The sequence below is a fragment of the Bacillus rossius genome, chromosome 3, assembly GCF_032445375.1.
Source record: "Bacillus rossius redtenbacheri isolate Brsri chromosome 3, Brsri_v3, whole genome shotgun sequence".
Taxonomy (NCBI): Eukaryota; Metazoa; Arthropoda; class Insecta; order Phasmatodea; family Bacillidae; genus Bacillus; species Bacillus rossius.
The window spans coordinates 107,508,978-107,536,855 of NC_086332.1; the positions used below are offsets into that span (position 1 = coordinate 107,508,978).

The 27,878-nt window shown below is 34.2% G+C and overlaps 1 protein-coding gene across 4 annotated transcripts in view; it reads right to left on the reverse strand.

Moving 5' to 3' along the window:
• Positions 1-27,878, reverse strand: part of LOC134531118 (WW domain-binding protein 4-like) — a 142,825-nt gene that overhangs the window by 80,622 nt on the left and 34,325 nt on the right. For 2 of the 4 annotated variants that reach the window (XM_063366688.1, XM_063366690.1), the window contains one exon: positions 5,459-24,336. The exons of the other annotated variants lie outside the window; for them this stretch is intronic. In XM_063366688.1, coding sequence (XP_063222758.1) covers positions 23,228-24,238 — 1,011 coding nt within the window. In that variant the 5' untranslated portion in view covers positions 24,239-24,336 and the 3' untranslated portion in view covers positions 5,459-23,227. Of the gene's footprint in view, positions 1-5,458; positions 24,337-27,878 lie in introns of those variants that run through there. 4 annotated transcript variants of the gene reach the window in all.

Sequence of the window (27,878 nt, forward strand, 5' to 3'; positions counted from 1 at the left end):
TGTTGTCAGCTCTAACCTAACAGTCACTTCACGTACATTTCCCAGTCATTACTCACAAAGTACAAAATGATAATAAAAGGTATCCATTATTAAACAAATGAAAATAGCAGAAATTTTATTTTAGCTTGAAAGAGAAGTGACTAATATGTGGTGCAAAGATAGGTTAAATCAACTATAAAAGTGACAGTAAGTAAAATCTTCTGCTCATACAAGCATTGATGTATGAGGCATGTTCAAAAAGAAACCGAACTTTTGCTATAACATCTTTATTGCTCACTGTACATCATGTTAAGCACTGTCTCCCTCAAAGTAGTCTGCTCTACTTGCAATAAACGGTTCCCAACATTTCTTCCATTTTTGGATAGAAAGCCTCCTGGAACACACTTTATGGATGGCGCGCAGGTCTCTTGACGCATTGTCCTGAATCTTCTGTGGTTTGGAAACTACGTCCTTACAGAATAGTTTTCAGTTTGAGAAACAGTGAAGAGTCTGCTGGGACTAGGTCCTAAGAATAGGGTGGATGGGGCACAACGGGAGTGATGTTTCAGCAGACAGCTGCGGACAAGGAGCAACGCGTTGAGCCAGTGTATTGTCATGATGCAACAATCAAGTCTGGTTTCCCCATAATTCAAGCCTCTTCCTGCGCACAGTATCCCTCAAATGCATTAGAATTGTCTGGTAGACTTCTTTGTTTACCATCTCACCACGTGGTACAAATTCCTGATGGCCAATGCCTTTGCAGACAAAAAATACAACCAACATCACAATCTTTGACAGACTAATTCCTGCCTTATTTGGACGAGGTTACCCTTCAGAGATGACTGCACCTTCGTTTCAACATCATAGCCATAAACCCACATCTCTTCAGCTGTTATGATGTTCTTAAGGAAGTGTTCATTGGCATTGGCAGTGTCAAGCAGATTCTAGCTGATTTCAACACTGTTTCACATCATCAGTCAACAAACACGGCACACATTTTGCACAGACACAACGCATCTCAAGTTTGTCACTCAAATTTTGATAACATGATAACTAAAATATTTCTGTAAAAGTTTTGCCAAGTTTGTAGCAAAATTTCACACTTTCACATTGTTCTTCAAGCTCTTTCATTGTCACTTTCGCACTAATCCGACAAACAATTTATGCATATGCTCACTTCAGCGGCTATAACTAGCAAACTGTCATAGCAAAAAATGGCAAATAGCAGTTTGTGTCTAAACCTGCCACTACCACAAGGTGCGCTCAGTAGCAGCAGCACACTCCCTAGGCCAGTTGGCACATTATTTCAAAAGTTCTGCTGCTTTTTTAACACACCTCATATGCATATTAGTAACCTTCCACATTAAACATATCTAGTAAATGTCAAATAGAAAACTTAGCAAACATATACTGTGAATTAAAGCACACTTACGTTAGTGTAACTGACCATATTCGATACAAAGCTACAAAAGAAGCAGGACTTTCAAAAAAGTTAAGAAGAAGCATTTAAATTGCTAATTTACACAGATAAATAAAATAATTAAAAATTAGAGATGAACATAGCAACACCACACTGAAATACTGTCATTTAGCATGAGTGGCTAAAGGTGAAATGCACAGGGTATGTTGGTGATTAAGAAAAATCACATACACTCTATTCAAGATAAGGTAAGACATTTTTGACAGGTGCTTCAAGAAACATTTACTCTTTGACAGCTGAATCTTCCTATAAAATTAAAAAGTCTAAATGCATGCTGAACCACTAATTAAAAAAGTCTCATCTCTTGATCAGAGTGTACCTCACAATCTTCCGACCAGCTCAGCCCATCAGAACCCTCACATCTTGCTTCGCTGCAGGAGTTTCCAGCAAGACTTATTGCAGCTGCAAGGGTGGTTGCCTAATCTGGCGTGAGCACATTGAGGTCTCCTAGCACAACTGCCTCCAGAGCTGAGATTGCAACATCGAACACGGAGGCAGTTCTGGGATCTCTGGTGTCTGCTGTGCTCCAGGAAAAATACCCAAGCCACAAGCTAACCAATGATCCTGGCCTCGTGGCCCGCTAATGTAGCAAAACCTCCTACAATCTCGAGGGTAAAGGTAAAGGTGGGATCTTGCGCCAAACAGTCATGCGAAGACACTTGACATGAGACCACCACGACTAAAGTAGGCTCCAAATCACTTGGGTATGAACTCAATGCTTGTAAATTAAGTGGTGCCAGATGGGCACTCGCAACATCCTGCCACACAATCGTGAAAGGACGAGTTAACCACAAGCACAGGCTGATCCACGAAGGGAGCGGCTGCTTGCATGGAGTCCAGAGTGTTAAACATAAAAACAGTCCTTTTCCCTTCAGGAAATAAGATGTTCGCCGTGTAATGCTATGCAACTGTTTCATCAAATGGAACCACAAAGACCTCCAACCCCTGCCCACAAACCTATGTCCTCTACGTAGATCCGCCTCAACATGGACCCTGAATGATTTAGGAGCTGTCCACTGATTGGTGGCGACCAAACTTTGAGTTACCTGTCGAGCAGCCTGCATCAGCAAGGAGCCTGAAGAGAAGAGTGTAGGACCTCAGTAAGGTGGGTTGCTTACGGTCTGAAAGTGATTTCTTTTCCACAATCTTTGTGCTTGAAACTTGCATACTTACAAATAGCATAATTTAGTGCTTACATACTTGCATTTTTTTTTATATGCGACCTCAGCCACAGAGAATTATGTTTTACCTAAACCTAATAATATAATAAGCAAGAAGTTTCACATCTGTCACATGTGAAATCCATGCAAAAAAAATTTTATTTGGTATTTAAATTTTATGAAATGATTAATATCCCAATATTACATTAGTTTATTTTGGCATAAAAGTGAGCAATGTTTGGCAGTGTACGTTCAAACTTCAAATCACTGCAATATGTTTTACAGTAAACCATCTTGTATCTTTCATCTGTAAAGCACCTTTTCTTTAATGCACACATGAGATGATAAAATGGTCCATTTTTTTAGTGCAGCTAATTGTGTGCTAGCCACCCTAGAATAGCACATTAATTTCCAGTTTGTAAAACACTCATTAGGTTTACAGTAACATCAAACAAAAAAAAAAGTGTCACATCCCTATATGTGAAGTGTTTCGCCTCCAAAGCCCAGCAATCAATGTGAGCTTTTCATTTCAAGAGCATGTGTCCTATAATAAGCTCTGCAGAAGGGACAAATAACTACTGCATATCAAACCCAAAGTTGTAAAATGGTGTTACTTCTAAAAGTATTTTTTTCCACATCTTTATGTTATAAAACAATTTTTCTAATTGCTCACTTTTAATTTAGCAGCAACGTGGTGTAGCAGTTGGGAAGCTCTCCATCAAACAAGGCAATCCGTGTTCCATTCCGGGTGAAAACAACATATTTTTTGCATGTGGGAAACGTGACAAACGCTGGCATCAGCCAGTAGCTTCCTCTGGTGCTACCATTTACCCCCACCACGTGTTTTCCATTACTGATACATTCTGGCTCCTCATATTAAACTATGGCAGGTACCAAGTGATGACTCGTATGTTTTGTTGGCAGTTACTCTGTACAAAGCAGAAAGTTTTCAAAATGAAGATGCCATTTTTAAGTACATTGGATGACTTCAAAATTTTGTTTCCAATGTCCATGATGTCTTGAAATTCTTAAGCAGATGACAAAAATTGGTTCTAGAAAAGTGTATCTAAAAAAAAAGCAATGTAGTTAATGTGCCAAATAGGCAGGCACATTAAGGCTCGGTTTCATTCACTATGTTGGTTATGTCATATTTTTGTCATAACAATTATCCTGTAAATTTATCACGATAGCTCTCGTACATGTTGTGTTTCATATAGACATTTGTTAAATATTATCTAATAGCTGTAAAAATTCACTCACATGTTCTTAATTATGATCACTTGCGTGACCTATTACAAATTGATGGTAACATTCATTAAATTTCTGGTGGAAAAATTTGTGATTAAAAAACAAATTCACGAGCGCTAGGAAATAAAGTTACAGAAAAATTCCTTAATATACAGTAATGACAAGAAAATGAAATAACAAAGATGCCTGAAGCACAATCATATGCCTAGTCAGAAGTTCAATTTGGTGGGTATTATTTGTGTCAGAGATGGTTTTCTCATAGTTCTTCCATTTTATTTATAGATGCTGATAAGCTACCACAGAATATAGTTTTTGATTAGCTCTGAATATACAACCCTGTCCTTAAGATATTTCAATGAAGTGTTAGATAGCTAGTGAAGTGGGTATCCATGCTTAAACTGCAAATCAAAGCCACTAAAAAATACCTAAATATTATTAAAATCATAACTTAAAATATTTGTATGAATGACTACGTACAAAGCTTTAGTACCCACTGACCAATAACAGTGAATTAAAGAAGCTGAATTATCTGGCAACAAGCTTACAAAACATGTTCATTAACAGTCCAGTTTACAGTATGTGTACAAAGAACTAGTTGAAGCACTTTTTTTTACATTACTTTCAAACTAAAAGCAAAAAACTAAGCTCCATAGTTGCTTGCAGCAATATGAAAACAACTGTCCCCGATCTCACAATCTAGTGTGTAGTGGAACCCTGTGTATTATTTTTTAATGAAAAATTAAATTTCACTGAGAGAATATTTAAATACATACTTATACAACACTATGATTTCAATAAAAAACTTTAGTATGCATCTATCATTGGTCATAGAAGTTAACATAGATACTAGATCAATGCTTGCAGCTCATAGAAAGGTTATTGATGTAGGTACTGCAGCAAGGAGCTTTCTTTGAGAAAGTGTCACATGAGCACTGATAAATAATTTATTTAAAAGCAATGTTTCAATACCAAATTATTATGCAGGAAGCATAACAGATACAAGAAATCTACAAAGATTAGGCACTACTTGCTAATTTACCATCAAACATGAAGCATTGATGATGCCATTTTGTCCTGCGTATCTCTCACTATTAACATTGAAATAAATTAAATGTTTTAACAGTGCTCATGACCAGTTTCACCATTAGAGTTCAGGCACTATCTCATTTCAAAACTAGTTTGATCATGGTTTGACCACATTTTCTGTTGCATCATTGTTTTTGTGCACTGAGGGAAGATCAGTGGGAACTTCCGAGTTCAACCGACAGTCCTGGTGACTCAGGACGCAGTGCTCGCAGGCATGTCCAACATTTTTTACAACTTTTCAAAGGTTATTATTATAATCAGGCATAAATATTAGAGAATGATTATTAAATTAGAGACCATGTGTAATACATATATGAGAAAATTCTGCTTTTCCTATGTTACAACCACATTCCACATGCAATACCCATATTTCATGTGTTTGTAATGCTCATTATTTTAGTTTAATGCTCTTAATAATACTGTAACGAGCATACTGAAGGCCGGGCCATGGGGTGGGCTAGTGGCCTGGCTAACAAGCCAGCTGACCTGCTAGCCCGCGTGAGGTACGAGGTCAATTACTGCTGCGAGCCAAATCAGATTATAAACGGCACCTTGCTACCCCACCCCCCTGCTACGCCTTTCCTCTCAGCACCTCTGTAGGGTTCGGTACGTTCCCAGAACCCTGCCTGCGTATAGTGGAGTAACTGTGACGCCACTGTTCTGGGAGCTTTTGTATCAAGTCGACCCTGATGACACACTTCGAAGGGGTGCGAGACCATTCCAGAAGGGGACTGAAGGGTATAACAACGGCGATGCCGGCCTCTGAAGCAGTGAAGTGAGTGGAAGCAGATGACAAGCAACGGGCTTCTTTTTTGGAGACCAGTGCATCGGGACTGTGTTGTTTGTGATGGACGAGTGAATAGTGTGAGGCAGTGTGTTGAGACAGAGCTGTGCGGTAAGAGACAAGCAGTAGGGAGGGCCACTGTCAAGCCAATCTCCAGTGGGTAGAGTAAACTGTGAACTAAATGAAATAGTGAATAATTTGTGGACAGACAGTTTAAGTGTTGCAATTTAACTAATACTGTATGTCCTTAAAAGAATGTCTCAGTAATAGATTTTAACAGTATCAACTGTAAGAACTGTAGTGTGTTGGTTCAAGGTCACAAATAGTAACTCAAACAGTTTTAGATAAGTGCGTGTACGATTACTGCTTTGTTTTTTCTCGCTTGCAGCACAGCCAATGCAAAATAGCGACTCCTGAGCGTAAAGTTTTTTATGTTCTGCAATTTGCTCAGAGTGAATCTGTTATCTCCGTTCAATGTGCATTCCCAATTGTAATCTCTTTGTATGAGAGTGGTTGAACGTCAAAGTCCCTGACCGTTGGAATGGTCGTAATCGTCGTGACGACAGAGCTCTTATTCGCTGGCTTCCATGTTCACCTGACATAACGCCATGCAATTTTTTCCTTAGGGCTTTATAAAAGATTGTGTCTACGTTCCGACGCTACCTCATGATTTTCTACAGTTGAGAAACAGAATTGAAGAGACTGTTGCTTCCATTACTTCAGACACGTTAACCAAAGTGTGGGAAGAATTGAACTTTTGGTTGGATGTGTGCCGTATAACTAAAGGTACACATATTAATCTTTGTGTAAAAAAAAACTAGGTTTACTTTCAATTTGATGTATGGTTTGTTATAAATAGTCTAAATTAAAATTTTATAATCTACAACTGAATCTAGGACATTTTATGGTGATCCTGTAGTGTTAACAGTAGTTAATAAATAAAACTGCATTTAATTAATTGGGCTATTATTTCTTAACCAATTTTCCCACTTGTAAAAATACCTTTTCATAGCATAACCTATTCATAATTCAGACTCCTTTTGCAACAGCTTTAAATACTGATATGTGTTTTTCAGTAATATCTAAAAATCAAGTGGCCACTGCTTTGAACTACTATCTTGTGACTACATCATCACAGTTACTTGCCATGGCACAATTGATTGTAGTGACTGCATAGTCACAGCCCTCCAATAAAAATGTACCTAACATTCCTTCGACATGGCTGCCGCCTGTTGCCACAGACTGCTGGCAGGAACCAATGTTCGTACGTTTTCAAACATCATGTATTCCCAGAATGTGTTTGATCATTCTTGGGCGAAGAGCCAAATGGTGCAACTGGCCATTAGTGAATCCCAAGTTTGTTTGTGTTTTAAAAGACATCAAGAGATTAGGCTAGTAATGTTAAGTGCCACAAGCTAGAAATAACACCTCACTGTGTGTTGTTTACTGTTTGTGTGTTGTTTAGAGACATCTAGGGATCAGAATAGTAAAGTACCATGAGTTAGAAAATACACTGAAGTGAAAACACAATTTTTTGTTAGCTTGTTAATATACCTGCTGTTTTTTTTTTTTTTTTTAGGCTAATCAGAGGGTGGCTTACAAACTAAATTTCATCAAACAGATACAAATGCCTCAGCCATTCTATGCCTTACCCATGAATAAAACCAAGACCACTCATACCTAAGTTAGTTGTGCTTCAACCAAATGCCCTTTCAAAATTGTGTGTACACACCAATGTCAGTACCTGTGCTCCTTCCGCAGTTTGTTTACTTCATTCATTCCTTAAACATTATTTTTATTTCCAAAAGAACTGAAAACCCACAGCCTATTTCCTCCTAGACAACAATTTATACGTAAACTTTCCATTAAGAAAGGAAAACAAAAAAACAGTGACAACAAAATTTCAAATTAATACACATTTATTTAAATATTACAACTTTCACAAATTTTTGACAATGCCCTGCATTTTCAAAGAAAATTTGAGTGCAAAACATCAAATAATCTGATTTTCAAATTGTGGAAACCACGGAACAGCCAATAAGTTGACAGCAATACTTAAATTACAATTGTTAATAAAAACATATGAGTTATTAACAATTAAATCTCAGAACACTTATTTCAATAAATGACTACACGAATGCAATGCTAATCAACAAAAAAAATTGTTTTAAATTGCAACAGATAAACTGAATTGGACTAAGGTATATTATATATTTATTCCGCATATTTTTACTTATAAATTTGCAACAATTAAAAAATTCACCAGTGCACAACATACAGAATTTTGGAGCATAAAAATACAGTTTTCTTTCATTTTTATATCTTATGTCAAGTTTTTTACCTAAAGAGTATAAATATTTTTCAATTACATCGAGCTATATATAATTACATATGTAGGTTGTACAAAAATGGTTATAAGTTTCCCATCTGTGCCACACAAACTATCATTGCTAGTCTAGAGAGTATATACTATATGTAATATGTAAACAAGGCACACATGAAATAATTTCAAACATATTTCATGTATGATCTGTGTGAAAACATTAAGTCTGGCAAACATATGAGGCTTTTACTGAAAACCAAAAATATTTATAAATAACTACATATAAAAATCATTCAATTTCTATAAAGACCAATATTTAACTCAGCAGTTTGGTTCCTAGACAACCTGAAACGTGTGTCATCCGCACCTAATTACATGAACATGGCACTAATGGACACAATTGTTTGAAAAATATTTTACAGATACAAAAATAAACAGAATGAACTTTTGCTTTAGCAATTAAAGTGCTCATTATTGCACGGTAGAGCCTGTGGAATGGTTTACAGTCCCGGGTTACAGATGATAACAGTATGTTCTAACAAGAAGTGTTGTATTAAAATACGCAAAGCATAGAGTTTAAATTAAAATAATAAGCCTTAACCACATGAATACTGAATTAACAAATTACATATTATTATGGTTTGGAGAGCAATGTTAATGTCAGACTCATTCATTTTAAAAGCAGAGTTAACTTAAAAATTTTTGTGTGTTCTATTGCACTTTAAATTGCAGAAATATCCCGTAAATACAAAGGTCCGAAAACTAACATGGCATGTTATTTTTCTAAGAAAAAATACTTAGATTTATGAATAAAATATACAATATATATATATATATATAAATGCTGGTTTCTAAAAAAAAACTCTGGAGAGAGTTTTATCATCACTCTACTAATAACTAAAGACTAAAATGTGTGGGTTCAATAAGCTTAAAACATACATATTTGAAAAAATGTAATGAGATTTATTTATAAGAAGCTGCTTATATTATAAATTTTATTCTAAACTAGGCTTTGTTTGATTCATTCCTCTGTTTTAGTGAATTTGCTGCAGACAATCAACCAGAGCACATCACAACCCGTGGTATAAAATGACACTTACTAAGTCATTACAATTGCGTCACAAAGTAAATCCATTGCTTGTTTTCTTTCCCCACCAACAGCTTCTATAAAATACTGAATGTGAACTGAGAACCAAACTCTCTGCAAGACATAAAGACATGCGGTCCAATTGTGTGGCACAGATGTCGTTAACAATGATTTTCTTTCAATTCCGAATATAGACACCATTATTTTGGCAGGAAGTTTGCATGTATATTTCAAAATAACCACGAGCATTATCAACTCTCGACATACGACTGACAATGGCACAAGTCCAACTCTCTCAGCCACAGCTCTATGTGAATCCACGGAGAGAAAAAAAATTTGTTCCATTTAGACGTTCTGCAGTAAGTCCTCCTTGCTTTCTTGCAATGTGTATAAAAATATTTTCGCAAGACTTTTATCTAATGAATGACTTGCAGAATAAATTCTTCTTGTATGTTCTGCAATCATTCAGAAAATTATGGCTTCGCATCCAGATCCACAGCCGTGGCTACAAGAACCAGCTATGACTGAGAGTGTCTCCACTGAGAATAACGACCGGCTCAATGTGTGTGTACATGGCACCAATGGCATCACAAACTACACTAATACATAACAAGTTTACCAAGAAATCAATAACTTAATTAACACTGAAAATTAAGGTACATTAGTTGCATAGTGTACATTCGTGGAGGCACATATTTAATGTAGACTAGATTTAACTTTATATTCATGTGTTACAATACAAAGCAGTGTACTTGTACAATTGTTTAACTCTTTCTCTCTCTGCTGTTTAGCTAAATACCTTATTATTTTAATCTTTCATTTGGACGCTATCTTCATGCAAACTGTACAAAGATTATAAATGTTATTGGTCCCTGCTTCTGTACCACCACGAGTGCCTTAGAGGTGTCGTTCACAACGCACAGTATAAAAAGTTTAGTTACCAGCTAATCCAATATTTAGTCAAAACTTTACCTAAAATTCCAAAAAAAACATACCAAATTATAGAACTGTAGCATCCATTACTCACAGCAACTTTTTCTGAATTTTCAATTCAAATATTTTTTTTATATAGCTACCATGGTTAAATAAGTACATACATCATAATCTATTTCTTCTACAAACATAATTGCATCTTCATGGACATATATTTTCATATACAAATTTATGCTGAAAGGTATTTGCATCGTTGTTTAAGATGAATATCACCACTGAGCAAAAATTGACAAATTGATTCAATGAAAAGTTAAGATGTGCATATGTGCATTTTATGTCATTAGACTAAGCAGTGAACAACCAATACATGTTTGAATAAAGGACCATGAAAAAAACATCAATAAGATTCAGAACTATGTTATTCATAGAAGTGTTGTTCTGAATACAAAAAAAACATCCAACAATTAAAATTTTTATGGTATTTGGTACATTACAAAATGAAACAAACTTTATTTTACAAATTGCTTTCTATCTATCCTTTTCAAAGATTAAACATTCTTACCTCCTTTCTTTAGCTATTTGTAATAAGGTATCAAAATTAGCAATACTTCTAGAATGAAATGTAATTGATCTCACAGATACATGAATATCTTGCTTGCAAATAACTTAAAAAAAAAAACATTTGCAGCATATCAAAGAATGATGACACTAAATAAAAAAAATCTTTGCAAAAAAAAAAAACAACAATTTAGTACTGGCAATAAATATACATGAATAATATTGGATAGTGATGAAATTAAATTATGAATTTTGGTGCAAAATTTAAATGTAGATAACCAACAGAAAAAATTATGTAATGATTCCTAGCCTGGTTTGTATTTCTGAACAGTAGAATTTATTATCCTGAAATTATATTTTTCAATCATTTAAGCACAAGGAAAATATGGCAGAGGTACATGGTGAATTGCAAAAATTAAAATTTAATTAATTTAAATTTTTGAGCAATATTTTCAATATTTTACAAACAAAATGATTATAAAAGAATTGCATAACACTTAAATATACAGGTCTGGGCTGGAATATCTACTTATTACTCTGAAGAAAAATTATAGCAGCAATATTTTTACTGGTAGAGTTTTCATTACTATGTCATATTAGTGGAGACTTTGCCTGGAAATAAAAATTGCAGTTATAAACTGGGAATTTATATGTAATGTACCAAATAACCCAATGTATAACAATTTTTTTTTTTAACTTTGTAGTTCTTCTATTCTAAAGAACTACAACTAACCAAAAACAATTAATCATAAAAAAAATAAAATAATGTTATAAATTTAATAACATCCAGTAACATAAAATACAAACACACAAAAAAAAGATATTTATATTGATAATATATTATTATTCATGAAACAATACTCTACTTTCTTAATATAAGATAAAAGAAAGTTAACAAATATATGTAGAAAACACAAAAGTGTTTTCCAGAAATTTTTTTACATTATCATTCACTTAAGTATTACATTAAAAGTTCACAAAATTCTTCAGCAAAATGGCATAAAGAGCTTAGCTAAGTACTGGAAACATAAATAAACATCAAATCTAACTAATGATGCACTGTCTGTGTACACAAAACTATGAAACAAAATATCTAAAAATTACTGCAGGCCAGAGCATAAATATACTCTATTATTATTATTACCTGAGTGTGACTAAATTTTTAATAATTACAACAGACTCAGATAAAATAAGAGCTTAAATAAACAAGATTACAAATTAGCATAAATCCACGCAAACAGGAATCATGACAAGATTAATGAACAAAGTAAGGTGTGAACACCCTATAATTGACATTGCACTAATGAAATCTAAAAAGAAGTATAGTTTATTTTCCCTCTAACTTAATTATAACACTGTCACAGGCAGCATCATCATCTTCTTACTAACAGTGATGATAAAAAAAGCTTCAAAACTTCTGTTTAAAAAAAACAACAGATTATTAATTTTTAAATTCCTTTATTTATCTAGTTCATGTAGACTAAACTCAGCCATGTTTGTAATCAGGAATTTATTTTTGTTTTGAGATTCACCATACTGGAAATAAATTACTAAATATTGTTTAGAAAATAAATTTTGGATAATAAACATTGTTGGCAGGAGAGGAGGGTTATATAACTTTGTCATCCCTGCCCATGACACCCATGAACACACTCAACTGGCAGTAGGAAATCTGTTCAGCCTCAGAGTCTGTATCCCAATCAAGGTCACAGTGTGGAAATTATATAGCTCACAAAACGTAAAAAGCAGAAATATTCAGCTGTGAGTTTCAGCTGCTTTTTGCATTACAATAGTGGAAGAAGAGCACAACGCCTAAGCTTGAACAAAAGATGTAAATTTCCTACACCTAAAAAAATAACTAGCAATTAAAATAAAAACTCCAACAGTAAGAAACCAGACCTAGAACAAAGATATCCTGTTCAAGTCACGACTTGCAACACCGAGGTGTGCTGGGCGGCTCGGGACACGCCTGCCCGAAGCTCGGCCCACGACAAACGACAGGTGCCTGGTCCGGTCAGCCGGGCTCTGGCCCATGTCCGTACAGAGCTTCAATTATGCCTCCTGACCCGCGGGTCAAACTTGTTTTTACACATAGCAGACTTTAATTCATCCTATGTGCACAGCAATAGAAAAAACTAAAAGATGTAAAAAAAAAAGCAAAAGTCTTGAATTTGGAGCTAGGTGCATGTGCATGGCTCTCGGACATAAGCAAACACTCGTGGCAGCACGAAAACAAACACAACCACATAAAAATGATTCCACATCAACGCCTCTTGATGAAGTGCAGAGAATACCATTACGTGGCACGGCCTAAGGCTTATTTTAGCACGTGCTACTACAACAGTTTGGAACAGAAGCCAGGGCCAACCTCCGACAAAGCTAGCCGGTGTAAACAAAAAAAAAGGAGCAGCATTAAAGCTGTGGCATCCTGTTTAAATGTGGCTAAACAAAGGAGAGAGCTTCAGCAGGTGTTTACGGCAGACGATGCGGCTATTACTGATCTGGCAAGGAGCCAGCCAACAGCTTCCCTCGGCAAACGATTCCATCTGCCCTGCCCCCATTGCATCACCTTGGAGAGACGTAACTCTGCCGGCTAGCACATCTCAATCACGAACAACCTGCGGCCGCAGCAAGCATCACATTAATTCAGCATAAAATGTAACCTTCAGATAGTCTAAAAAAATTTATAAATAAAATAAATAAATATTTTATGTATATTACTAACTGCTAAATTTTTTATTATGGGATTCACCATAAAGAAGTAATAAATGAAGCTCTAAGCTACGCGATAAAACAGAAACAAAAGTAATAAATAATTAAACTAATCTGAGAGAACTATCTGAGGAAAAAATAACATTAACACATCCAACCACGATCTAAAAATATAGCCAGTCTCGTGATTCACATAACAGATAGTGCCAAGCGATTCCCTGGGCATAAATAAGTTGAGAATCCTCTTGTCAAAATATGGCCATCTTCCACTTGTCTCGAGGAAAGTGAATTGGCCAGGTGTAGTGGTGACGCTGTGCAGATGCCATTGAGGACCCTTACTTACTACCAACTTATCAGACAGTGTGTGTGGTACGTATAAAAACAGAGCCTCTGCTCACACTTGGGCCCAAATGCAGTTGCACATTTGAAATGCATAACTACTTCATCCCCATTAAATAGATTTGGTGTAATGGATGGTGTGATCCCTGTTGGATTACCAATGCGTTTACCAGACTTTGCCACACTCAAATATTTCTCATTGGTTGCTTCAAAAGCAAAGGACTCAAATGAGCAATAGTACGACACTCAGCCCCCCACCCCCTCATCTTCTTGAAGTTCATGAACTCAAACCCAGATTTGGTATTCAGTTTCTTTCTTTAGGTCCCAAACATCCAGAAACTGTTGTTGAAAACCCTTTCCATTTAATCTTCCCCCTCACCGGAGAGTACATTAAAAACAGTGGTTGCTTGATTGACTCTATAAATGAATGTCATACAACATTATAACATTTTAAAAGAACTCTGAGAGCACTCACAGTGCTCTTCAATGTTGTGATGAAGATGTTTCTACTTTTCCCAGCGATGACATCTTCATGCCTCACTGCAAAGCACACCATGGTTATCAGAAACGTGGGAAAATATATCTTCAAGCACGGATATAATTTTGAATACTCCTTATAAACATAAGTAATTTTTTATCTTAAACAAACCTTGCATAACAATATAATAAATTTGTAATTTTAACCAAGTGTCATTTAAATATTTTTTTTGTATGAAAAAAGTGTGTCACAGCACTGGCATGTCATCTGACTTCATCATTTGCCAAGAAACCCAGCATGGTCAAATTTCAAACAAGAGAGTTTTCAACTTAGATTTGCCCATGGAAACACATGGCATTGCCCACATTTGCGAATTTGCTGACCTCTGTACACTTGAGATCGCGAAACAGCTTATTTCTTGACAATAAAAAAAAAATAAAAAAACAGCACTTATTAGCAGCTACTTCAGAAGAAACCAAACCAAGGGGTTTAACAAACAATGCCTTGTTCGTCCCCAATTGATCTGAAGGATGGGTGTTTTTAGAGGTGAGAGTGCAGCAACTCTACAGTGACTACACAGAACACACCCACATCCGAGACTGCCTGTTCAAAAAACTATGTAACTCCTGGCTTTCTAATTCCTAGGATTAAACCAGGAACTCTCATAATACCAAATAAGTGACTAGCTATAGGATCAATACAATGAGTATGGCATAATGGCATATAACAAAAAAAAACCTCTAATTGCCTGGCCACAATTTTTTTGATTATTTTTAATAACTTATCTTATTAGCCCTAAGAAGGTAACGATACAACAAAACAACTCTGAAAAAATACTTCATGTTGAATATTGGTCAAAATAAATTCCACTCTCATCACTTAGACTTACTCTAGAATTCTGAAGGAAACAACACATTTCAATCATAAATTACAAAATCATAATCTCATTACAGGACAGTGTAAAAGTAGGAAACACATTAACCAATAAAGAGGTTTGTAAAACAGAACAGACAAGAGAAGTTGGGCTAATACTGCTAGGCGATAGGAAAGGTGGTGCACTGCTGGTGGTGCAATGCACAGTAAAGTCCATAGGAACATCACATGTTACAATAAATACCCTGCAGCAGGACAGTCATTGGGAGGAGTCGTTACAAGCTAGGCCCGGCCCACGACCCACGGCACAGTGAAACAATAACCACTTGTTTCCCAGGCGAACCCAACACAGTCCATCACGTTACTATCAACAAACTATTTAGATAATACCAGTTTCAAAAACAAATTTTAAAAACCTATTTACATAATGTAAACAAACGGTTAGTATTTTACTGTACCTAACAAACACCAAAAAAGCCATTAAAATTTACATAAATAAAAATAATAAAAAATAAATAACTTATGAACACATATCAGCAACATCAAAGCAAATTTGGCTATCAATTATTATGGCAATACATTTGACTTGGAAACAAATTTATTTAAGCACAACTATATTATTTATAGGTAATGGAACAAGAAAGTGGTTTAAACATTTTTGTGTAAAACACAAGACGTATTATGTTTGATGGTATACATACATTTTCAACAAGTTTGAAACATAGGGTTTTTAAAACTTCTTAATCCATAAGAAAGAATATAAATAGGACAACCACTGTTCAAACATTATTTTTACAATTTTACACTGCATTCTCACAAAGAAAAGGAAATTGAAAAATACTTGTTTGAACAGGAAAGTAGCATCAAATAAGTTCTAATACACACACTCTATGGAAAGGGAATGTACTAAAAATGCACTTGGAAGGTGAAAAAAATTCAAGAATGTTTAAGGAACATACTGTTGGATCATACTAGTTTGAAGAAATCAAGATTTCAAAATGTGAGTACAATACACAGAGAATAATAAATTCTTAAAATAATAAAGTGACACCTACACAAAATTCAGATGCAGCACTACAATATTGTGGAGGCATTTGAAGCCATGAGACACGAGACATGTCACAACAGGAATTCAATAGACAGGTAGAGGAATGTAATAAGAGAAATTACAAGGAAAATTTCATGGCAGCCCCAAAGTGTGATATTGGCAACTTCTGAACCTACGATTTTGAATAAATGAGTGATAAGTTACTGCACTATCAAATCATAGGCAGCCACTATGAACTCTTGATCCATTTGGATGCAAGTACATGTGGACAGTCATGTTGCTACCATACAACATCAACCGACTGCTAGAACAGCCACTGTCCGGCATACATTAATAACAACTTGCCAATAATAATTTATTCCTTCAAAATTAATATGCATAACAAACATTTTAACACTGACACATTCAAAATATATCAAAATACTTACTACTAATGGTTTTACTAGAAATTTAACTTATAGATGAACTATTAATATGTACACCCTGAATTATTTATTTTATGGCAACGTGTCTGCAAGATTGTGAAAATAATTATGTTAAGCTTTTCTTCTTTTAACATGCTTGGATATGTTGTGTAAATAAATTAATTTAAAAAACTATTGCAAAACATGCCTAAATTTATTAATTCAAATTAAAATTCTAACTTATGCAATAACTGATTATGTGATTAATAGTATCCTCCTAATATTTTCAGGATGAGAACAAAAAATCTTAGCACTATGTTCAACAAAACAATTTTTTTTTTATATTTCACCATTTTGTGACTTTTATATCAGTTACTTTTATGATTTGGAGATAATGGTTTTCATAGTTTAGAATACAAGTTGTGAACCTGATATGATGAACTTTACTAAAGGCTATAGAAAATGTATCAGTGTATATGGGTCTGTGTGTATACATTCAATGACCAAAATTATTTTTAATATGAAAGAATATTACCTTTTCAAAATGTATAAATTCATTTAAATCATTTAAAAATTAATAAAACAACCTCATATGCTAAAATAATCCTTAAAAAACTAATTTAAAAATTACAAAATATAAATGTAAAGATCAAATGGTTTTCAATACAGAAGTTGCCAAATTTCAAAGCACAAGAGAAAATATATAATTATAGGATGAAACAGTTATAATAACAGCGCTAATGACAAGGAATAGAATGAATTGAACTTTTAAATATTTGAGAATACAATATAGTGTAGATTGATGTCAGGAATGAATACAAGGAACATACTAAAACAATCATAAAATATAAATATGTACATATAACTATTATTCAGCAACTGTGTATTGATTTAGATTCAACACACCAAACCATAAGGACAATTTCAAGCATGCTAAAACATCAGATTTTTAGAAAAACCAGAAGCAAAAAGTTAAAAATATAGGTACTATGATGGACACAATTACACACATGAAGACATAAAATACCTGTGAAAAATTAGCAACACATTAACTGAATAAAGATACACAGTGGTATTAATTTTACTGAAAGATTTTTTATACCACATTTTTTTAAGTATATAGGGGCATTATTAATTTTCTATAATGTTAATGAATTATAGAAGAACTAGCAAGTTCACAATGAAAATTTTTTAAGATAGTATAATCAAATTTCAAAATTAAAACTTTGTATCAAATTACATTTTCTCATATTACAAAATCTGTTCATTATCATTCTTTTCTTCCACAGTATAAACATCATTAACAAGATGCTGTTCTACAACATCTTATTTAAATACATTCAGTCTTCTTTCAAATGGCACAAACTTGTTATCAAGTTGTTCAAATGTTATAATAGCAACCATGAGTCAATCAATCATTGTAACAAAGCCTGCTACCTGTGAGGGGGGAAAAAAAGTCTTACTAAAATGACTTAATGCAAATATTGAATTCTTTTATGCATAGGACTATACAACAAGCATTAATTTAATTAATACTGATACTATATGTTTAAATAAAATCTAATAAAGCAAATGACAGTCAAGAGTTTTAAAAAAAGCTGCTATTCGGTATATATAAATTAACGCAACATGACAACATTACATGTCATTCTTGTTCTCTTTCGCAAAATATGTTTATTCAAAAGGATAACTGTGTAGGAACAATGAAATGTATCAAATAGTAAAACTGTTGCAAAATATTAGATGCAACAGATTCTCGCAGAATTAGCGATCCCGCAATAATTCACAGGGAACTAAATACAGAGTTGCTATCCATCATGAGTAGAAAATTCCTAAGTCTATTTAGTGTTACATCACAAACAGCTTCACTAAAAGACTGCAGAAAATGTTCAAACACAAAAAACATTACTCTACTTGGTTTCACCCTCCTCCTCTGTCTTGTACCACGCTCTTCACAGCTCATTTAATCCCTCTTAAAGTGATTATTAGGTACGCCCTAGTTTAAAACCAACCTCCACAATTGGTGCTTAGCTATTGGGTAACCTCACTAGTTACTATTGATCAGAAAAGCAATATTCAGCTAACTAAACAAAGTGTAAACTGTTTTCCAGCATGAAAATAGTATAATTTTATTTAGAATTATTTTCAGTACTTTTAATAAATATTTTAAAAAAATAACCTTCACTGTAACAAGAGATAAAATATTCAAATTATGCACATCCACAACATCCTTCCTGAAATTTAAGTATTTTAGGGCACTTCAGATACAGATAGCTATTAATAGTTAAAATTTGGCTACACTAACACAGGCTGTGGTTGAAATAGTGCCAAGGTATACGAAATGGGCTGCATGTTCGAAGAATTTCATTAAGAGTAAACATGCATAAACACAAGCTTAAGTCACTATGCTAGGTCTGTTATAAATAGCTTCATACATTTACACATTTTCCTGTATCTATCTCAGTTTCTAAGATTTCCTTTAAATACATATGGTCACCTATATTCAGTACAAGCATCTGTTCTCACTTCAAGGTTTTTTTTTTTGTTTTTACTTAAGTATTTAAACTACTTGAGGAAAAGTACAATAATTATTGAACTCAAACAAATTATATATAAAAAAAGTTAATGGGCATTCATTGACAGTGAAAAATATTTAAAGCATCACAGTTAAGCCAAACAGCTGATGTCACCTGTTGTGGCTTCAATTGGTTTCAAATTTTAACTTTACATGATAAATCACTTACAAGAGTTATTTGCAAATAACTCAAGTGGCAAGCTTCAAACACTGATTGATTTCCCATGACTACCATAACACACTAAAAATGACTAGTTTTTGAAAGTTTTTTTTTGTGTGTGTGAGATTAAAATTAAATACCAACAACAAGATTATCTTAAATTTGGTACTGGGTGGCTCCACTCCCACCGGTCAAGTAACCTAACCTCCTCACACAAACCTGTAACCCACATGCACAGAGAGGTGGTTGCAGTATATGCTGTAACTGCAGATATCTGCCCAGCCTAGCCTCACACTGAAGGGTAGAAGCCAGCAATGCCTATGTAGTAACAGCAGAGTAATCAATGGCGTGACCACAAGAGCAACTCTTCCAGCAAGGGCAAGTGCCCTGGACTTGGAACTTCCAGTCCCATCGCCGCAATCCTTTCCGTGCATAACTGTGCCAAATTAATCACTGCCTTTATCCTTTCCCAAGGCAAATTATCACATTGATCTACGTGTCTGTTTGAACTTGTAACTTTTCCCAATCTTGTCAGTGTGTTAACGAAGGCATGGCTTTGATGCAAAGCAAAGGATTTTTTTTATTTTCATTTATAAATGGAAAGGATCAAACCCCATATGGCCACAATATCTCAGATACGACTGACTCTATACGTCGTTCACTTCACAATGCTACAAATGTTCAAGACAAAAGCTATTAGCACAGCAAACATCTATTTATATTGATGAGAACACTTCTGGATGTGAACATGATGTTAGTGCTGGATTATGACTTTATATTTCTGTAAAACTGGTCAATTAATGTAAAGATTTATGTGAAAATCATAACCACCACATGAAGTTTTGCTTATGAATCGTTTATATGTGATCACCTATTCACATCATGAATTTATTTGCTTTAGTTGTATGCAAATTATAAAAATAAAGTAGAATTCTAAGTTACAATTTCCCAGCTTATTATGTGTTAACACTATACACAAATTTACATAGCTAAATGGTATCCCATTTATTGGAATTTTTAAAAGAAACTAATAATTCTATGTCACATTTTGAATTCACAGTTCCTTACTAACACTAGTTAAAATTTCCAAACTTGTTAAGTTTGTTAAGTCATTCTATTTTCTAAATTTGTATACCCAAAAAACACTGAAATTGGGACTGATAGCTAATTATGAAAATCTATGCAACTAAAAATAGTTGAAAAGTTTAAAGTTATTAAAGTTTTATTACTAAACATGTAAAAGTACTAAATTATAAAATGAATTCTTTAAACTCATCAATACATATAAAATTGATAAAAAAAAAAAAAAAGACAGCAACAAAACAGTAATTACTACTTCTAAGATCTCAGAATGGATGAAACTGTAACCATGTGTGAAGAACAATTATTACGAAGATTTAAGTACATAATATTGTTGAATGGATTAAAATTCTTTTACACTAAATCTTCTCTAAACAAAACATATTAGCCTCAAAATAAGTAAATGACTACAATGAAACATTTATCTAAACTTAAATCAGACTTCCTGCTACCGATATTAGAAACATATTAAAATTATTTTTTTTCAAAATGCAGTTAACTATATTTAATTCTCAGTTTCACCATTACAGTTCAACCATTAACCTCTTTTCATGAATTGTTTTGATAATAATAAAACAGTTTTCTTCCTGTTGCACCATTAAGTTCTAAATGCAAATTGATCATCGTGAATTTTTTGTTGAATCGACCGCACCAGGAGTTTAACCGTATATCTTGGATCGATAGAGCATTATCAAATATGTTCAAATAAAATTTTCATTTTATGTAGATTAATACTTCAATCAGACCTGAATATTCAAGTATATTTATAAAATTTTGAATAGTATAGGAAACAAAAATGAAAAATTTCGTTTTTTCTTGCCTAGGCACATTCCACACAAAATAATATTTTAAATTTTTTTAAAGTACCTATATATAAGTATATAACTTTTTTAGTCCATACTGAATATATCTTGTAAATGTTAAACATACTAAAATATATAACAGATGCATGTATACAAAAATGTATATACATTTGTTTATCTTACAAACTAAATGTAAACATTTTTGAAAATTATTATCTTTCAAAGCTATGTACATATTATTTTCTTGTAAATGTATATTTCAGTGTATCACTTTAGATGTGCAAGGCCAAACAGAATATATAATAAATAACTATTTTAAATGATTTTTTATGGTCTTATAATGGCTTATCATTCATCAGAATTACTTTTTCATACATGAAATAAATGAATATATAAATGAATTTTCGACCAAAAGTAAATTTCAAACTATTTTGTTTTGTTATAAAGTTTTCAACTCAATTTTTTTGTCATAAAAAAATAATTGGAAACAAAGAAGCAATCCAACAGGGTGCTATCTTGTGAAGAATACATTACCTATTTGCTTGAAATGTCAAAATTGTTCTCTAATAGAACTGCATCTAAAAGTGTTGGCTGAATGTTTAAAGAGTTGATCTGTAAATCACTCTAGGGGAAAAATCATTGTATCTCAGACCGAAAGGCAGAATGTACAACTAGGCAAAAGAATTAAATATCATTAAACCATTGCCTTATGCATAAGCAGTTTCTACCCTCTGTCTGAACAGGTAATAAATTATAAAATTCTCTGTATTTTGTCCCACTAGAGTAAGGTATATTAAAGATTTAACTTGCAAGTATTTCCTTGCATGTAGGTTTTCAAGTACGCAGAACAAAAAAATTATAAGCAAATTACTTTTAATTTATCTATTATATTGTAGCTTTGTGAAGTGAAACCATTGGGGTTCAAATTGTAGTCAACTTTAACAGTCCAGTTGAACTTCAATTAGACAGTAGGTACCATCTAACTGAAAAAAATCTAATTCTAAATTCCTACTTAGCAAGCTATAAATTCCCCAGGCTTGTGCAATGGTCCCTCACTATTCATCCTAAGCCATCAGGATATTATCACAAAAAAATTCTTCACTATCTAAACAGTACTCAAAAGTATACAAAAACTATTATATTATAACTGATCAACCATTAGGTAATAGACGTGAATGTAAGTGAAATACGAATTAGGTCCAGAATAGAGCCATTCAGTAATTACTGCAAATCACAATCAATCCCTATAACTTATGGCACGATAAATGGCATTCACACTGCTCTTAGTTACAATTGGTTGGCACAGCTTAAACACACCGACCAGCTGCCAACCAGTCTACCTGCATTGGTCACCAAGTTACAGCTCCGCCGAAGCAAACAGTCACAACTACAGAATATTTTCTTCCAATATAAAAATATTACATTATATATTTTGCCTGTGCACCCAAATAAGGAGCATATGATATGTAAGTTATGCATTGTACAGGCATTCTACTGTATGTAAAATAATGCACATACAAGTGCACAAAAAGAAATGATTCACAACAATTTTAGCTATTTTTAAATTAGTTTTTTGTTTGACACTGTAAAAATTTCAGTAACAAAAATTATTTTGCATAATACAAAAAAGGTCTCAACACAGCACTCAAGGGGCAGTCAGTCATCTTACATTTCACAACAAGATGTTAACAATAATCTAAAGTCAAACAAACCACTATGGTTTCTAATGAATGGTTCTGTACAAATTGATAGTATTAGAAATAAAAGTACTACAGTAATCTGTAGACTTTAGTCTTCTGGGCTACAACCTACTGGCAAATTTCCCAAAAATTAGTGACGAACACTACAGTAATCTGGCTCCAATTAAACCGTATTCAACTGATGAGAAATAAAACAACAAACAGTAACAACATAAGGAACATTAACAAACAAGTCAACTGATGGCAAGGCAGCAATGTACACTCAAAACACGATGTATGAACAATTGCCTGAGGCACAATCTGCAAGCATTATAAAAAGTGAAATGATGATTGTTAACAAGATATAGCTGTAACATGGAAGAATAACACTGCGTTGCAGAATAAAAGAGATGTGGCAAAATTGAACAAAACATTAAACTAATGAAACAAGTGGTTAATGTAACTTTTGGTAAGTATCAAAAGTAATGGATAGTGGATGTCTTCATTGTAGTCGCACATCTGCTTCATCTTCACGTGCCGACTCCACACCAAATCATTATACTGCACCTTCTTGGTGCAGACAAACCCACGCAACTTGGCCTCCTCCACAAATTTCTCAAAAGTGTCGCCTCTTTTCGGCGCCATGACCAGAGCTACACCATCGTCTTTCAGCGACGACCAAATGGTCTCCACCAGGTCCTGCCTCACCTCGTCGAAGAAGAGGCAGTCGGCAGAAAGGACAACGTCGTACACGGGCATCTGCTCGTCGGAAGGCATTTTCCTGATGTCGTTCCACTGGAGGACGGAATGGGTGACGCGATCGGCTGAGGCAAAACCGTTCCTTTCGACCACGTGCCTCAAGTTGTCGACGGCCAGCCGGTTGCCGTCGGTGAGGTGGATCCTGGCCGCGGAGGAGTACTTGGCGACCATTAGTCCGGCCAGGCAGGTCATGCCCCCTCCGAGTTCCAGTACCGACTTTCCGGCGAACTTGCGCAAGTTGCACAGCACGTAGAATGACAGCACTTCCTCCGATGGCCAGATGCAAATGTTGCCCGTGTTGTTGAATCCCATCAGCTCCACGGCCGTGAAGTTCCGCATCGGGTGGCGCACGTAAGCCGAGAACGCCTCACAGCCGATGGTTGCGTGGTACTCGTACCACGATGCCAAAGGATCTCCGTAGCTAAGCTGACTTTTGAAAGGCAAGGGTTTGGATACTATGAGTTCGTATGTGAAGCGCTGAACGGATGCAATGCCATCATCGATGTCGCTGCTCTTCTGCAAAGCGTGGGCGAGTATTTTCCAACGCCTGCGGGCCAGTTCGTTCCTACTTGAGCAAGGCTCGGGACTGTGCTGGTATTGAAATTGTTTTCTTTCGAGGTGGCAAATATTTTGGCAACCATTGCAACCCAAGGACATTGCTTCAGTAGTGGCGGTGAATTGGATTTTCATCAGATCGTTAGTATTTTTGGCTTGCTTAATGTGTTATTTAGGCAAATGCAAATAAAACTGTAGTTGCATTCCAAGCAGCAAGCTGAGCTAAGTACGGCCTGCAAGGAACGAGATAAACCCTTTAGCTCTGCTATGTAACAAGGCAGACTGTAAAACACAAGTGAAGAGCACATCAGCTGCCTACCATATATCCAAGGTCCAGAAAATAACTATAAAGCTAAATTTTATTAGTAACCAGAGAAATGTTTAATCTGCTAAGAACTGGAAAAGATTTTTTTATAACATTTAAAACCTCGTAAGTATTAAGTTTTTATCAGATTCTATTTAGTAAGTAAGAACCCTCTATTTTAAATCAAGCCTAATAAATGTTTTTATTGTTTCAATTCAAAGTCAAAATTTAATGCTTCTTGTACCATTAAATTTAGAAGAAGAAAAAAAAAAACTAGCCAAACTTCCAAACCAAAAAGATTATTCAAGCAAGCAAAAATTTGAAGGTCTTAATTGAAATTAAATGTTGGTATGATTACTCATACTTTAAAAAAACTTCAGTTGTCATATTCTAAAGCTTTCCACAAGTTTTCAACAAAAATTAATTGCTTCCAAAAACTTTTCTAGAGTAAGCATAAATAGTATTCATAATTTCAAGGCAATGCCTGAAAAACACTAATTGGGGCTATAAACTACTTTTTGGTAAACCACTATAGTGCAAATGTAAAAAAAAAGTCAGGCATACATAATAAGACAATCTCCAAAGTTATACAAACAAAACAATAAAACTGATTGAGAGTGCAGCTGATGAAATTAATCATAGGCTCCACAATTAATTTAATCTGATAGTGATTTATCTAATTTAAATAAGCTGAGCAATGAAATAATACAAAAACTTGAGGAAAAAGTTATTTAAGTTAATCCTACTATTTTTTTTCTTACACATAGCTTTTAAATATTTTTGCTATTTTTTGAGCCTTGGAAAGACTAAAATGCAACAGAACTTCCACAAATACAAAATAAATAATAAGCCTTCAAAAGACTATTCATTTTAGAATATCTTTCACACAGAAACATAAGACAAACTTCCACCAGTAATAAAACTAAAATCTTTTCAAATAATTTTCAATTAACCACAAATATTTAATAGAAAATTTACTCAAAACATGTTGCTAATGTAAAAAACAACTTAAGGAGAATTTTTTTTTATCCTTTAATTTTGGAACAGTCTGTTTAATGAAGAAATGATCAGCTGAAATGCTACAATTACCTTAAATTTCTAGCTACAAAGCTCATTCAGGTGGGAACTGAAAGATTATTTTGTACTCTTGTAGGCTTATTAACAAACCATGCTGAAGAAATTTTAAAAAAAGCATTAGACACAAATTAAAGTTTTTTTTTTTTTAAATATGCCATTGCTCATTAGTTAAAAATATCACATCATTTAAACTTTTATTCCCTAAACACATTATTTAGTACTTCAGTTAAAATATAAAAGTGAGTGTTTTGTACTTTAAGAATAATAGATTTTTTTTTTACTCAACTGCAAATGGTCTATGTATCATTAAAGAATTCATCAATAATTATCTCATTACAGAATTCTGTACAATAATTTAAATGCAATAACTATCAAACAAATAATAACAAAAACTGTGGCAAAAGTTTTAGGCAAAAAAGTGTTATAACATACATCACTCTACTTTGAAAGTCGTGATTCACTATTGTCTCTCGTCCGCTTCACATTTGTATCTTCTCATTATTTTTTTTTTACTTGTACCCCAAGGCAGTACGCAGCTGGACTGGGAAACAATCCAGTGTATTGTTTCTTAAGGGGACCGGGAATGCCCTATCTTGACAGTGTTAAAATTAGCATCTTAATGTCCCATTTTCTCAGGATCCTTTTGTCACAGCATGTTGAAATTTTTTTTACGTATTCATGAAGCCTTATTTATGGAATAGACATAAGGAAATTGTATTGTGTTGTGGTATAATTGGGGGGGGGGGGGGAAAATATTTAGCATTTTAAAATTTTTTTACAAAATTTTATCAATATTTTTTGCAATAACATTTTTTCTAATTAATTTAGAAAAATAATCTTGTGTTAAAAGTCGCATAATCATACTAGCAATTTATGTTCCAAGTTTCATTATTCTATCTCGAATAGTTCCTGAGAAAAAGGGGCATTTGCAGAGAAAATTTTTATTTTGAGAAAAATGCATTTAAAGTAAATACTGTATACAATACAATCTCACTTAACATTCTAATACATTCCAGCTCCATATGATGGCTCATCCGGGTCTTCTTGCTGCTCATATAGATCCTCCAACTTCCGTTTTGCTGCATTCCTCTTCTGCCTGGCTTTCATTTCAATATTTTTCACCACACGCTTTGCTTCGTCTATTCTGTAGCTGTCTAGTCTCTTCATTGCTTCCACACAATTTTTACCAGGAGGGAAACCCAATCTTTCATACACATGACACACCACCAAATTTCCATCATTGAATGATGCAACAGCATCCCACACTCCAAAATGCAAGGTACGGAAACCAACAAATGTAGTTTTGGGAAGTTTGTTCCAGATAACACTGTTTACACTCTCATTTGGATTTTGTGTCCTTCCATATAAACATTTCTTCAGAAACTCGGGCTCACTTAGGTCTCTAAATATGGGTTTCATTTCTTCAACCACGACACGAGGAATGTGAAAGTGATCAGCATGTTTATAACATTCTCCTTTACTCTTTGCACGCTGATATTTACACCAACTTTCTGAACCCTTAGGACAGAGTCCATGCTGGGGGTCTTCATCCGATGATAGTAAATGGAAATACTCTGCCCATACACTCTCTCTCATTCCTTGAAGATTATTTGAATTTCTTCTTATTGCCAAACCATAATATTTTTGAATGTCCGCTATGGCTGAATCAGTAACTCGTCCTCGGCCACCAAAAACTTTGCCATCTTCTAGTTTCTTTCCCTGCAATTTGATTTTCAAATTTTTCAACCTAGTACCCATCCTCTTTTGTACATTCCCTAAGCATTCTAATTTTGATACTGTTTTATCGCCATAAGGGGCAGCCTGAAGAACAGCTTTGTGTCCCTTGCAATCACCATCACCTAAATAGTTTGTATATCGTACATTGTACTGTGATATGGATCGATTGAAAATGTTTACAACACCAGAAACCTCCATGCCACCACTAGTGCCTTTGTAGTTTGCAGTGCATGCTTCTTCAAGCTGACCTTTTAGTTTATCCTTGCATGTACAGTGCTTTGATAAAATGTCTACATCTATAACTTTACCAGTATCAACACTCGTACATGTTACAACACCATTCAGTGAAACATGCCCTCTACGATGCCACGACCCATCAAGGGCAACTGTCAAATCACGATCATTATTATTTTGTGCCACTGCTTCTTCCATAGCTGATTTCATTGAGTCTTTGCATACTTCTTCTACAGCAGAACCTAAAATGCTTACATAGCGTTGAAACTTCGATGGAGGTTTGGGTAAGTTCAGGGCACCACAAAGCTTCTCGCCAGCTCTACCTCCTTCCCCAATACTACGTAACCCATAAACCAGTCTCAAATTAATTTCATCATAGCTTACTTTTTTATTTTCTGTAGAATAATGATATTTCTTACTATT